The 13,789-nt window shown below is 55.2% G+C and overlaps 7 protein-coding genes across 7 annotated transcripts; 3 read left to right on the top strand and 4 right to left on the bottom strand.

Annotated features, from left to right (window-relative positions):
- Nucleotides 1–168: 168 nt before the first annotated feature.
- BDZ99DRAFT_399065 (actin-like ATPase domain-containing protein) lies at nucleotides 169–1,827 on the bottom strand (the record flags this gene model as incomplete). The annotated part of the gene is made up of 4 exons (XM_033716114.1): nucleotides 169–571; nucleotides 627–1,084; nucleotides 1,137–1,251; nucleotides 1,304–1,827. 4 exons carry the CDS (start codon nucleotides 1,825–1,827, stop codon nucleotides 169–171), a joined length of 1,500 nt encoding a protein of 499 aa, XP_033570791.1.
- A 308-nt stretch (nucleotides 1,828–2,135) lies between these two features.
- BDZ99DRAFT_526297 (uncharacterized protein) lies at nucleotides 2,136–2,684 on the bottom strand (the record flags this gene model as incomplete). Its single annotated transcript, XM_033726125.1, has 1 exon — nucleotides 2,136–2,684. The coding sequence occupies one exon, from the start codon at nucleotides 2,682–2,684 to the stop codon at nucleotides 2,136–2,138; it is 549 nt and encodes a 182-aa protein (XP_033570792.1).
- A 1,659-nt stretch (nucleotides 2,685–4,343) lies between these two features.
- BDZ99DRAFT_575888 (MFS general substrate transporter) lies at nucleotides 4,344–6,402 on the bottom strand. The gene is made up of 3 exons (XM_033728515.1): nucleotides 5,679–6,402; nucleotides 4,987–5,627; nucleotides 4,344–4,924 (listed from the first exon to the last, which is right to left on the bottom strand). Exons 1-3 carry the CDS (start codon nucleotides 6,279–6,281, stop codon nucleotides 4,627–4,629), a joined length of 1,542 nt encoding a protein of 513 aa, XP_033570793.1. The 5' UTR covers nucleotides 6,282–6,402; the 3' UTR covers nucleotides 4,344–4,626.
- A 52-nt stretch (nucleotides 6,403–6,454) lies between these two features.
- Nucleotides 6,455–7,147, bottom strand: BDZ99DRAFT_575889 (uncharacterized protein; the record flags this gene model as incomplete). Its single annotated transcript, XM_033728516.1, has 1 exon — nucleotides 6,455–7,147. Exon 1 carries the CDS (start codon nucleotides 7,103–7,105, stop codon nucleotides 6,455–6,457), a length of 651 nt encoding a protein of 216 aa, XP_033570794.1. The 5' UTR covers nucleotides 7,106–7,147.
- A 162-nt stretch (nucleotides 7,148–7,309) lies between these two features.
- On the top strand, nucleotides 7,310–9,084 carry BDZ99DRAFT_467944 (glucosamine-6-phosphate isomerase). The gene is made up of 6 exons (XM_033721130.1): nucleotides 7,310–7,425; nucleotides 7,473–7,534; nucleotides 7,585–7,733; nucleotides 7,833–8,204; nucleotides 8,255–8,428; nucleotides 8,481–9,084. Coding segments are annotated over exons 1-6 (1,071 nt in total). The 5' UTR covers nucleotides 7,310–7,423; the 3' UTR covers nucleotides 8,793–9,084.
- Nucleotides 9,085–9,359: 275 nt separating this feature from the next.
- On the top strand, nucleotides 9,360–10,568 carry BDZ99DRAFT_467945 (CRAL/TRIO domain-containing protein). Its single transcript, XM_033721131.1, has one exon. It carries the CDS (start codon nucleotides 9,401–9,403, stop codon nucleotides 10,433–10,435), a length of 1,035 nt encoding a protein of 344 aa, XP_033570796.1. The 5' UTR covers nucleotides 9,360–9,400; the 3' UTR covers nucleotides 10,436–10,568.
- Nucleotides 10,569–12,232: 1,664 nt separating this feature from the next.
- On the top strand, nucleotides 12,233–13,157 carry BDZ99DRAFT_526302 (uncharacterized protein; the record flags this gene model as incomplete). The annotated part of the gene is made up of 3 exons (XM_033726126.1): nucleotides 12,233–12,386; nucleotides 12,510–12,929; nucleotides 13,057–13,157. 3 exons carry the CDS (start codon nucleotides 12,233–12,235, stop codon nucleotides 13,155–13,157), a joined length of 675 nt encoding a protein of 224 aa, XP_033570797.1.
- Between the last annotated feature and the right edge of the window lie 632 nt (nucleotides 13,158–13,789).

A 13,789-nucleotide genomic window follows, 5' to 3' on the forward strand; every position in this document is an offset into this window, starting at 1 on the left:
ACCAAATAAATGGATCCCGTTGTAACATCGCAAAATGCACGTGACTCGTGATACTATGCTTCCCATCCGTAATAGCCAATTCGATTTACCAGACGCCTAGCCATGCAAGGAGGACAGACAAATAGGAGGAAAGGGGTGTTGTGGCAATGAAAGACCAAGTCAAGGGACTCAGGCTTCGCGTTGCTCAAGGCAGCACACACCCACGGCGGCGCCGAAGATCGCTGATTCGACAGCTGGCTCTAGTACGACGGAGTGTGGCTCTGCGCCCGATAGGTCTGTGAGCTCGTCCAGGTAGGACTGGCAGAGGTCCTTGAAGTACGGGTACTTCTCAATAACGGAACCGTTACAGCCAATTGACACGCGGCCAACACATGAGGGGCTAAGCCCCTCGGCGGATGCGCGAAGGGACCACAGCGCATGAATGCCTGCCGCAAGGTATGCAGCGGCGCGGTGCGACACGAGTTGCGAGATGTGGCGGACGAATGAGAGATCGGAGAAGGTGGGGGGTTTCGGGAGGGGGTGAGCGGTCTGAAAAGCGGTGCAGGCTTGGGAAAGAGATGCAGACTCGTCACTTGAAGGAGAATCTGTCAGTATGACTCTAATAAGATGCTGTGGAGTACACTCACGACTCGAAAACGGCAATAATGCCGGTGTCTAAGGAATAGGCTTCTGATAGCTTTTCTGGGACTTCTCCACCGAACAGACCCGCCGTTCGGACCGCCTCGAGGAGAACTAACCGGACAATCTCTCCCAGATATCGGCCGCTGACAAGATGCTCAAAGGGTTGGAAGTCGGGGTGCGTGTGGTTAATATTTAGAGTGTCATCCCAGCGTGTCGTCGGTAGGATATTTTTGCCAAACATGCTGAGTTCTGTGTTGACAAGGACGTGGTTTGCTTGGTCGTGCCAACTTTGCGGCCGCTGTCCGAACTTGGAATGAGCCAAAGCGGAAACTGGAAGATGGACTGCGGCATTGAACCCAGTGCCAAGGATCAGCGCTAGTCGCGTTGAGCTGTCCTTGTACGCTCTGGAGAGAAGAGTGGCGGAGGCGTCGTTGACAATAGAATCCATGCGGACGTTGAGGTTCTATATTCTGATTAGTAAAAAATAGAATTCAGGGGCTGAACATAATGCTCACCCGTTCTTGACAAGACTTCATGATCAGCTCGCCAAGGTCTCGCCCAAGAGTGCCTTCCGTCGCCAGAAAGCCCTTGCCCATACTCAGCAGCATGCCGCTGCGTATTGACGTTTGTCTACAAGGACGTTAGCAATTCAGCCTGCAAATACGGGCAAAGATATGCATACTCGACAGGGAATGACCAAGCGAGGCCCATGGGAAGCGTCGATCCGTTGTTCCACGATTTCCCCTCTGGACCGGAAATGGACTCTTCGATCTTCTCCGCCATCCAGTCAAAGAATGCATGGCCCTTCAAGGAGCGGATGGCGTTGTCTATCCGGAAGCTCCGCATATGGGTAATTCGCATGCTCTCGGCGCCAGCTTTCTTTCCGTTCAACTCTACAAGCGCAACACGGAACGTCGAGCCACCCACGTCCAGCGCCAGGTACGTTCCCTGTTCGTCGCCGGTGGGAAGCGTGTGGTTGTAGGAGGGCAGCATGCAGATGTTGCTCGCCTGGAGCTTGGGGTAGAACTGCTTCTGCAGCTTTGCAGACATGGCCAGCAGGCTCTTTGCATTCAGCGGGGCCTCGAACAGGCGCTGGACCTCGCTCCGGTAGTCCTCGAGCGAGCGGTCGCAGGCGCGTACGACATCTCGTATGCGCTTGGGCCCCCCGAGCGAGGGGAATATGGCCTGGATGAATGACGGCAGCATCAGGATGCGCTCGAGGGCAGAGATGAATCTCTGCCAGAGGTCTAGCATGGGAGGAGGGGCTCCTTGGTCTTTCGACGGTGAGACGGTGGTCGAGGGACACATGCGGCGTGGCTGCGGGAGTGGTTGGTGGGCGGGATGCGGGTGAATGGCTGGGCGCAGCAGCGGGGGTGGAGCAGTCAAAGTAGGTATGCAGTCAGATCAGGGCGTTGAGGGGCAGCAGGGCAGGACGATTTCAGGCGGGCCGGTGGATGTCGACCGATGTCGCAAACAGCTCTTATGCATGGCGGTTGTACGGGCGGGCTCAGTTGTTAGATGTAGAGGCGCTGGAAGGTGTCATCCGCTACGACGGCGGGGCCCTTCATTGCGTGCGCGTGGAGGGCACCGGAGAATGAACGGGCAGGATGGACAGGACGGGCAGGGCGGCCAGGCAGCTGGGGCGCTGGGGGACGCTGGGGACGGCCAGGGAATGCTCTGCGGCCAGCGTCGTGGGAGCGGATTGCTGATGCCCTCAGCGCCTGCGACGGTGGGCGCTGGGGACTCGCCGGGGCGATATGGGGCACGGCAGCAGCAAGGGCTGGAGCTTGCGCCGAGGATCGAGCCGCGCCGTGTGAGTGGCCGTGGCCGCTGTTACAGCGAGATCGACTATGGTGAGGTTGGAGGCTAGGGTTACATACCGCCTCGAGGCCGACTCGCAACCACGCACGCAGCAGACGGGGCGCGCAGACGGGCCACGCCGGAGAACAGAAGCCAGCAGCGCGAGCCGGGGGTTGCAAGGGCCGGCAGTGTGTCGTGTGGAGCGCGTATCGTGTGTTTATCGTCGCATCAATGGGGTCGATTCCACCATGCTGGATCGGCATGGTGATGGGAGCTGGGAATCGCCAGCCTTGGGACGGGAAGAGCTGCCAGGTCCCAAGTGGCTTCCAAGGCTCAGCGGCCTGCTTCAGCCACAGCAGCCGCGGAACGCCCAGGCTTCCGCCGCGAGCCAAGATCCCGCTGGCGTAAAGCCCCGCAATCTCCACCCTTCGCCCGTGGCTCGTGTGGGGCGCTACCCCTCTGCTATCTGCGCGTGGGATTCCCATAAATAAACCTCATATAACTCGTAGCGGCCCGCTGCCAGATCTGTACCACCCTCCGCAACACCACCTGGACACCCCGAGGTCACTCTCCTCTCATGGCGACGACACGAAACGCAGGCCGCCAACGCAGGCCACGAAACGCTTGCCTGCACAAGGATGTTGACGACATGGCTCGGCAGCGGTAATACGCCTCCCGTGCTAAACCACCGCAGAACCACCGCGAGACGGGGAGAGGCGTGAGCATAAGTGGTCACACCTCGAGTGTAACCACAGCCAAGGTCCTGTCAAGACGAGCATCCTCTATCCGGCCTGATCTCCCCAGACTTTCGCTTCTTCACGCGCCCACATTGGGTGGAACGCACTCAAGCTCCATCTCGCGCCGCGTTGGGTGGCATGGCATGCCCGTATTAAGCAATCTAGCCTCCTCCTCCACCCGCGCTATCGCCAATCCTCCCAGCGACCTCACGCTGCAACTGAAACACCACCGCATCGGCCCTCGATAAGGCTGGCCCACCAGCTCTCATCCCTGCAATGCTCCCCTCCCCTCCCTAAGCTCGCCCGCTACCTACCATCCTGCAGCTAACCGCGAGCGCCGCCCGGCAATCAAGTGGGCCCCCCCCCGGTCGCCACGAAGCTTCTTCGATACTGTACCCTCTATCCCAGGTTACGCGCCGCTAGCTCGGCCACGTTGCAGCGGGATGTGCGCACGAGGATGCCCTTATCCGTTTGCTCCCCCCCGTTTGCTTCTGCCCACCCCCTGTGCTACCGTCGCTAGTGGGAGGGAGATACGTTCAGACGGCATGGCACGAGTCTGGGGAAAGGAACCCCGTTTGATCGGGTGACACCTGGGATATACCTAGGCGAAGCTAGCGATGGACCGGAACCCAAACCCCGGGGTGTTGGTGTTGGGTCTTGAGACGGGTGGTGGTGATGGTGATGGTGATGGTAGTATCGTCGTATATGCGGAGGGGTTGTTTGCTACTCGTGTTGTGGTTGTGTTGTGATCTATCATCAGACGCATGCGGGCTATTGGGAGGCTATTAATAGCATATCGCTCTGGAAATTTAGCGGGATATCATGGTCTTGTTCAGTTATGCTTCATAGATGTTATGGTTGCGGCAGAGATGCGTCAATAGAGAGTGGTGCGCGGTTGTTGCCAGAAGGGAGATTCTTCGGAGTGACAGTCGAGTGTCCGTGTTGAATGAGTGCCTGTCGTCTAATTGAGGTGTAATGCAATACCCAACATTTTGAAAGATAAAATTGGCTGCTAGCGCAGAGGACCTCCATATCATCAAAATCAGTCTTTGTTATAAGTTTATGTGATCTACTATGGAAAGAGGTTTCCATGCGTCAGTTGAGATGCAGTCACACGAGCAGCACTACTGTCTGAACAAGTTCTTGATATTTTCAAGTGTCAAATTCATTGGGTATCGAGATATTACTACGATTGCCAGCCATCAAGGAACACGACCTATCCTCCCTCTAGAGCCCGACCATGTACCCTTTAACGCATATAAGATGCATCGTTGTAAGTAGCTACCCCCTCTAGCAGATCTTGTAGCCCAGCTCTCTAGGACGACTCCCACCGTGCTCTCATAACGACAATGCTCGCTCGTAAATTCTCCGCCTCGTGTGTCGCGTGGAAGTCGCTTGCTCAAATAAACGCTCAACTACACCGTAGATACACGAAGTGAATTAGTAGGAAAAGGAAAGAGAGGGGAAATTAAGCCTTCTCGTCCTCGTGGATGATCTTGGTGGCAACCACGTCCTCGATAGTCTCGTCGGTGAATGCGAGATCCTTCTCGAGAGCGGTGGTGTTTTCGACCTTCCAGAGGATAACGGGGACTGCGCAAAGCAGACTGCCGACGAGGAGACCCCAGTTGGAAGCGTACATGGCCGTGTACGAGACTCCATGGTCGTCCATAGCCCAGGTGATGGCGCCGCCAGCGGATTGGATGCCCTTGTAGAAACCGGCAAAGTTGGCAAGCTTTCGCGAGTTGTTGGTAAGAGCTCCCATAAACCTGGAAAGCATTAGTCACGTGTCCAGAGTAAAGGCAAGATCAAAGGGGAAAAAGTGGCTCACCAGTAGACAGATGTCTGCCACGCAGCATCAATGAAGCCGTAGAACATGTAGAGGAACATGGGGCCAACGTAGCCAGAATCTTCCCAATCCTTGGTCTTGAAGGTTAGGTTGCCGTCGGCATCAGTCGCGCTCGTGTCTGCGCGGGTGTAGGTCTTCTCGAAAGCATAGCCTCCGCCCCAAATAGCCATGATAATGACGAACAGAGCAATTATGCCGCCCTTAGCACGAGCCCGGCGGCTGAACCTCTCCAGGTCCAGGGCATAGCCGAAAACGAAAGCACCGACGATTTGCATCGAGTAGTACAAGACGCTGTTCAGGGCCCTCGTGCGGGTGTTGAAGTAGGCGCCGTTGATGTCGTTGAAGTGGTAGGCGTAGAACCAGTTGGAAGCAAGGAACATGGGGAACAGGGCAATGATGTAGGGGTCCGTCTGGAAAGTCTCCCAGAGACCGAGCAGCTCGGACTTCCACGACGGGTGCTTCATGAGAATAATCTTGGAGCCGTCATGGCGAACGACATCCTTGGCATTGACCAAGCAGAGGGACAAACCAGCGCCGATCAGAGTTAGGACAAGGAATCCAATGTACGTGCCGTCGGAGACGGCGGAGTTGGTCTTGGTGTGGATGTTCTGGCCCAGGGGAATCTGTGCACCAAGTTAGTAGCCGCAATCGCGCAGAGGCCGGGTGAAACGTACCAAGCCACCAATCACAGCGCCCAAGTTGAAAATCATCCAGAACCACGAAATGTAGCGGCCCTTGGAGGCTTCTGGGGGATAGGACATCATGATGGCGCCCTGGGCGCACCACAAGATACCGGCGCACACACCGAGATAGGCACCGGTAAAGATGGAATATCCGGTGGTGTGGTGATGCTTGTAGGCGAGATACGAGGAAGTGTACAAGGCGTAGCCAGTGCCACCGAAAGACAGGGCGATCCGGATTCCGAGCTTGTTGGTGAAGGTTCCGGCGAAGAAGCCGACGACGGCGAAAGTCGAGTACAGGGCAACATTGGTCTTGTCACCGACAGACTTGTCGACCAAGCCGCCGCCTCCCATGCCGTTCAGGGCGTTGAACATGCCGGGGCACATGAAGCAGACGAGGGAGACGATGACCAGCTGCACGGGCGGCGAGGCATAGAAGGGGAACTTGTAGCTGCCGATCTTCAGCTGCTTGTACTTCCATGAGGTCGAGGCGCGGACTACAGCAGCCTCCTCGGCGTTGTAGGTCTGCGACGACTCGGTGGGCGTGCTGGCGCTGTGCTCGTGAGCTGCAGCGGCCTTCTCGGGCTGGTGATCCATTGCGGGAGCTGTTGGTGAGGGGCCTCGCGCAATTGCTGGTGCTGGTGGAAATGCAGAGGGCCGTCAACCAGGGCGGCGGGTGCTGGTGGAGCTCTGGGGTGCGGTGGACCGTGGTGTTGAGGCTTGGTTGACCAGAAACAAAAGGCAAGCAGGAGCGGCAGGATTGGATTCTATTATAGCAGCTGCGGCCCAGGGTCCGGCTCACGTCGAGCGACTTTCGACCTCCTCCTTTCGCAGCACACCCGTTTGCTGCACGCGACACCGTGGGACGCCTCCGATCCATGCTCGGCGCCCTCCTCAGCGGGATCCTTTGGCTGCCATCTGCACCCCAAGCTCCACGACTCTGCCGAACGACCCAGGGACAGCGACGCAGCGCCGCGCTGGGCCTGTCCGGGGCTGCTTATCGTCGCCCCGCCACGCCGCCACGCCGTCCCGTGAGTGGCCCGCTGGGCGCCGCTTGCGTGCATGCGGCAGTGAAAGGCTGGAGAAAGGGTGAGGCGTGCAGCGGGCCCCCGGTCGGCTTCCCGCCAGCTGCAACGGTTGGCCTGCGCCCAGTCCGCCGTGGATGTAACCTCATCTGCTGCCGACTGCTCTACTATCGTGATGCGTCCCAGCATCTGTCCCCGCCGCTGCCAGGCTGCTATCTCCAACCGATAGCTGCGTCGCAGTTCTCTACACGCCGCCTCGCGCTTGATAGTCGCGTCGCAGCGCGCGGTGCATTCGACAGCCATCGAGATAGTCGCGTTCCAATCCGTTGTCGCACACCGACGGCCTGATAGAGGGGCCAGCGGGCGCCAGAGGGAGGTATGCCGTGACCACAGCATGAGCTCCGGATCGAGGCCGGCTTTGTGAGGAGTCGGCCCATGGCTGCTCGCGGCGACGTGGTCGCGTAACACAGCGATGATACCAGCACCCGCCGCTCCAGTGCGTCCCCAACGGCGTGGCCAATTCACTCTCGCTGTTTGCCTTGTGACGGTGGAGAATTGCGGAGAGTGTGACGTGAGCACCGGTGCATGTCCTGCCGTAAATACAGCCAGTGGCCAAGCAGTAGTCTTCAGAACTCCCAGAGCTCACCAAGCAGACAACCTTAACAAAGACTATTCGACCTCACTCTGACCTTCCTCCACCGAACAACCGCCACTATGTAGGTCGTCGTCCTGGCATAGTGTGGCGCGTGCTGACGCCCTGCAGGAGACTAATCATCAGAGAGGATCCGCAGACCGCATCCAAGTATATCGCTGATTACATCATCGGTTCGTGTTGCCTGTAAGCTCCCGTTTGAGCCGCAGCTGATGGCAGACAGAGCGTATCAAAGCCTTTGAACCCTCGCCAGAGAAGCCCTTCGTGCTGGGCCTTCCGACGGGCAGCAGCCCCGTGCATGTATACAAGTTCCTGGTCCAGCGATACAAGGCCGGCGACATCTCGTTCCGCGATGTCGTTACCTTCAACATGGTAAGCGTTGTACCTGTCTTAGATCCTGCAGCTTCGCGGTCCGAACCTCGTCGCCCTTGCTTGCGGCACAGCATGCAGGAATGTGGCTAACATGGCCAGGACGAGTACGTCGGGATCCCACGGGACCATCCCGAGAGCTACCACAGCTTCATGTACAAGCACTTCTTCTCCCACGTCGACGTCGATCCAGCCAACATCAATATCTTAAACGGAAACGCCCCCGATCTGGAGGCCGAGTGCATTGCGTACGAGGAGAAGATCAAGAAGGCCGGTGGTATTGAGCTCTTCCTTGGAGGCATCGGCCCAGACGGACACATTGCATTCAACGAGCCTGGCTCGAGTCTGAAGTCTAGAACCCGGGTCAAGACCCTCGCCTACGACACCATCATTGCCAACTCGAGGTTCTTCAACAATGACTTGACTCAGGTCCCTAGAATGGCACTCACGGTGGGAGTGCAAACTGTATTGGATGTATGTGTCGAACCACTTCTGGAACACCGCCTCACTAACACACCACCCAGGCACGAGAGGTTGTCATCATTATTACTGGCGCCCACAAAGCACTTGCTCTGCAAAAGTGCGTCGAGGCCGGAGTCAACCACATGTGGACACTGTCAAGCCTCCAGCTGCACCCACACCCGATGATCGTCGTCGACGAGGACGCGACTCTAGAACTGCAGGTCAAGACGGTGAAGGTGGGTAGTGTCTGTCGTGTAACACGCCAAGACGGCAGCTGACATTGTGTAGTACTTCAAGAGTATTGAGATGGTAGCCAATGAGCTCGGCTTCCAGCAGATGCTGCCGTGCGCCGCCAAACACGCCGCCATTGTCGAGGAAATCCACAGCCCGAAGAGCCCTGTGAGCCCTGTGGGCAAGCCTAACGGAGACGCTCTCATGCCACCAAAGCCTGAGGTCGTTCGCGCCGTGACCCCCGATCTTGTGCCCGATCGGATGGGCTCTCGCATTCCCCCAGAGGCTACTACGATGCTCCAAGGCATTGAGAATGAGGATACGCCGTTCCTGCGAATGGGTGCCAGGGTGGCCCCGCTAGGCGGTTAAATCGGGCAGGTAGCAAACAACTGACAAAAAGCGTGCGGGGAAACAGACTGCATATGGTGTGGCCGTGTTTGCTGCATTCTTGAGCCTCGGCTTGGCTCCCCAATCTCTATTGATATTTGTGTAGCGACTCCAGAATGAGTTTGATTTCAGGGACGGAGTTTGGATCGGGCATAACTAGGGGTCTTGCATAACAATCGCTTAACGACTTGAAAAAAGAATTGACGAGACTGTCAATTATGGCTTTGCCATATGTATATAAGACTACCAGTCAAATCGTGCATGTAGTTGCACCTGTAGATTATCAATCAATCGATACCCACATGTATGTGTTCTTATGCTGACCGGATGGCTTTGAGATTGTGTTTCCAAGCTTTTACAGTGCAATAATCACTCTCTACCCATTGTCGAGATCTCGAAGCAAAAGCGAAGACGAAGAGATGGGTAGTGATAAGGAATGCGAATGCGAGTCGGGGAGGTTCCAAGGGGGGGGACCCTTGTATGTACGGCACGGACTGGCGCCGATGTCGGAGAATAGACCTCATCCCCGAACCATCTCCACAAGATAACAGATCTCAATCACGTACTAACACCTCTACACTCCCCTCAAAATGTCTACCACGGAGGAGAAACCAACTACTGAAGCTACCGCGGCTCCCGTGGCTTCTAAAGAGGTGGAGCCCGTCGAAACGCCAGCTCCCACGACCGAGCCAAAAACAGCAGCTGAACCGCCATCCACAACTACACCCGTGGAGTCAGCACCAGCAGAGACCACTCCTGCCATAACTGCACCAGAAACAACAACAACAGGACCAACATGGCCCGAGACGCCCGCAGACCATCCCCTCTCTCAGCTCTTCACCCAGCTCCCCGAGATCCTCAAGGAGACTGACTACGACGAAGTCTACGGCATCCATCTGGACCCCACCGCGAAGCCCTTTCTCACGAAGCTCATCCTCCAAAAGTTCCTCCGCGCCAACGCCAACAACATCCCCAAAGCCACCCACCAGCTGAAAGAAACACTGAAATGGCGAAAGACATACCAACCCCTCAAGGCCGCCGACGAAGTCTTCGAAGCTAAGCGCTTCGCGGGCCTAGGCTACGTGACGACCCTCGAGAAGGTCCCCACAAGCTCCAACACCACTGACATTGCGACCTTCAACATCTACGGTGCGGTCAAGGATAATTCGAGCACGTTCGGGGACCTGGACGCCTTCATACGCTGGCGGGTGGGCCTGATGGAGCTGGGTTTGAAGAAGCTCGAGCTGGAGAAGGCCACGGTGCCGATTCCTGATTTCGGACAGGGAGCGGATCCGTACCAGGGGTATCAGATCCACGACTATCTCAGCGTGAGTTTCCTTCGACAGGACCCGGTGGTCAAGGCGGCGACGAAGAAGACCATCGAGACGCTGTCGGCTTATTACCCGGAGACGCTGAGCCGGAAGTTCTTCGTCAATGTGCCGGTGATCATGGGCTGGGTGTTCACTGCGGTGAAGTTGATTGTGTCGAAGGAGACTGTCAAGAAGTTCACTGTGCTGAGTTACGGCGAGCAATTGGCTGCTGAGCTAGGCCCTGGAATTCCAGAGGTGTATGGAGGGAAGGCTGCTGGCTTGGATACCATTGCTGAGACGTTGAAGCTGGAGTAGGCGTGGCTCAAGAGCTTGTAACGGGGTTGGGTAATGCTTGGTTGGCCACGAGGGCGATTATACCACGGTCATTATCATGACTACGGAGTTAATACGGTTGTACCTACATTCCTCTTAATGCACAAATCTTCTCTCAACAAAACGTTCCATGTCCTCCAAATTCGCGCACACTCGCTTGTCACGTGCTCTCTTTCACACCGTCCTACGCTAGTGCCAAGCGGTAGAACTGCGGTAGGACTCAAGGCGGTCTTATTGATCTTCAAGTATCGGCCCTCTAGGAAGTAAAGGACGCACATGTACACTTTCGGCGAATGCTCTAGCCGCGTACCACCCTCGTGCAACGGGATCAGTATCACGAAGAGTAATAGCTCATAATTCCCAGGACACCGAGGCACCAACCTGGCTTTAAATCGGCACAAGACAACCCGAGATTGCCGATCATTATTACTGCAGCCACACGACAGCTTTTACTATGAGCTATATAGGTAGCTTACACTGATATGCCATATAGTAAGACGCAACTACAACAAGGCGACGCCGTGTGCCCTCCGCGCCTAACAAAACTGCTTTCATGCGGTCAATAATGTAAGTTTATGTTACATTTCTGCGCAACTAATCCACAGAAGCGCTTCAGGGGCTCACCTTTTTCGAAAAGCAAACTTTACCATGGGCCTGCTTTCGACTGGTTGGTTATGCGATAAGATGTAACTATGATTGCTATACATCACCTACCCTCCGCGTCTAAGAAACATCATCTTAAGCGGTTACGTTCGTAAGTATTTGCAACACAAGAAACGAAAGCGTAGGCTGACTAACTACAGCAAGTGCGTCTACAGTCAGCTGGCAATCTGCATTCGTCTTCACATGCGCCATCGGGAGTGCTTCTGCATCTTTTTCCATGGGGTTGGACAGAACTTGGGTTGATACATCACGCGTATTTCTTCGCATAGTCGCACTTCAAGTGACACATGAAGTGTTCACACAGTTTGTACGTTCTCCTATGGATGAACGTACTTCTCATTCCTATTCCTGGAGGCCAGGCTTTAATCTGCCTCCCAGCTTGAAAAGGCTTCAATTTTACCCGGAAACGGGGCGGTGTGTTCCAAAGTACTCGTCTTCAGGTGTATCATCAGAGTCGTAGTCACTGTCGTGGAAGACTGGCTAATACTCCTCTCCCGGTTCAGGAATCGGGTCGCTGCCGGAATCAGATCGTTCATCACACCAGTCGCTATCCTCGCCATCGCTATCGTAGCCCAGGTCTTCAAAACGGTGCCTTTCCCGGTTGAAGACCGGCCCTGCCTCATCTCTCTCTATAAATCCCCACCGTACAAAAGTGGTGCTCTTCCAAATCAGCGGATCCGCTTCAGAAACGCTTTGCACGAATCCAGAAGAGTGCAAATTGTGCTCTTCTTCGAGAGCAGCGTAGCCAACACTGTTCGTTCGATGCCCACAAATAGGCCCATGACTACATAAGCCCATGTCAATTGCTTCATGGAAAAGATGGTCGAAATGGACACAGTCCTCATGCTCGAGATCTTAAAGGAGGTTGATATCCCTGAACGCGAGTATGAGATCATTGGCGCTAATTATCAGGTGTTTGGGATTTGGTCGCTGAGGCCAAAGAGGTGTACCCATTGAGCTCAAACCCCGAATCAATGCGCCAAGAACCCCCAATTCGCAAGGCTAAGATGTGAGGGCAATCTCACAGTGTAATTTTCCTTTCGATAACTCTTCAGATAAGCGCTTAAAGGTGTAGTGGCAGACGTCGAGGCACCGACGAATGATGCAGGCGCGGACATGGCTGACGTTTCTGAAAATGATACGATATACCCTTGCCTCAGCGTCTTCAAACTCCACTTCGGCGTGGGTCCTGAGAGACCTCCAGTTAACCTCGTAGATAGCTTCGTCGGAATCCATGGTGATAGCCATGTGTTTAATCACTTCTTCAAAGGTATGTCCCCACCCAAGAACCAACGACATGAACAGCCACTCCCTGTTCCCCGGTCGCGCCCACTCCTTCTCTCTAGCTCGCACTGTGGTCGACATGAAAGGCCAAAGCTACTTTCGTAGGAAGGGCCTCATCAGGTCGACCACGCTGGTTCTGAAGCAGAAGAGAAATATGTCCCAGGCATCATCGAGATTCATCCATTCCGGCACTTCGTGTGTCTGACGATTTGCAACTCTCAGCGCTACAAGGACGACGTCCGTGGTATATCCCTCGATCACTGGGTCTCCGACAGCGGTGTCCAGGACATCTTTTCAATACGGATCTATCCAGCGGAGATACTCGGCCCAAACGCGCACGCGTACATCTGTGTCGTTGCGGATTGTGAGCACCATGTCGCCCTCGGGTTGAAGAGGAATGCCTACGGCTTCTCGATGGTCTTTGGCGTCGTCTCCCTCAGAGGCCATGCTGACGGCCTTCTCACCGAAAGCTCTATAATGGACCGGAATGGCCTTGATCAGGGCGGATTGCGGCAGGAATTGCTATTAAGTCAGTCAGAGCGTTGGAAGGTTACATAGGTTGTCCACCCAACGGGAAAGGGGTTGTGTGGTTAGTGGCGCCCTATCATTATTCCGAGCTGCAATTTAAAATCTTTTATAGTTGTTGAGATTGTTAGGGTGCAAAAATGCCCAAATCGCACCAAAAGTTAGGGTGGGCCACATGCTTGCCGGTGTCACGGAGGCACGACGAACGGATACTGAGAGCATGGAGGACTGAGAGGTGGTGGAAGGGGAGCTACATATGGTGGTAGTAGAAACTAAGAGGACGTGTGAGGGAGAGAGAGAGGCCCGAGCGCGAGGTAGCTATGAAGTGGAGGTGCCAAGCCAGCTAGGAGCTACCTAACTATTGCGCCAGATATTATCTCATGTAAGATCCCGAGGCTCTTGTTACGTTTATCAGCAATGGCGAGATTTCGTGTATTTGGCTCATCACTCGGGCTGAGACATCATTATTTATGTGAATTCTCTCCACCAGACACCATAATAAAATGTGCTCCATGAACTAGGACAACATGTTCAAAGTACGAATGAAATGGCGTCACATTATGGCGCTGCACCGGCTTTGGACTTCACTGATTCATGCCGGTGCCGTCTTGTGCTGTTCAAAAACGTCCTCGTTGTTATCAAGTTGAACGTGAATAGATATAGGAAAACCAGTGCAGCTACTCCCATAGTGACAATTGGTTACACTAGCGAGAATAATGTAAATCCGTACGAAGCTCGCTGAAACCTTTTGTCATGTTGTAGTTCGTCCGTCACCAAGCCCACTTGCAATGCTGTTAGGAGAATGTTCATGTAGATGAAGACAAGCACTCGGGTTGTAACAGCTACAACCTAGGATCAACAACT

Source organism: Mytilinidion resinicola (assembly GCF_010093595.1).
Source record: "Mytilinidion resinicola strain CBS 304.34 unplaced genomic scaffold BDZ99scaffold_25, whole genome shotgun sequence".
Classification (NCBI taxonomy): domain Eukaryota; kingdom Fungi; phylum Ascomycota; class Dothideomycetes; order Mytilinidiales; family Mytilinidiaceae; genus Mytilinidion; species Mytilinidion resinicola.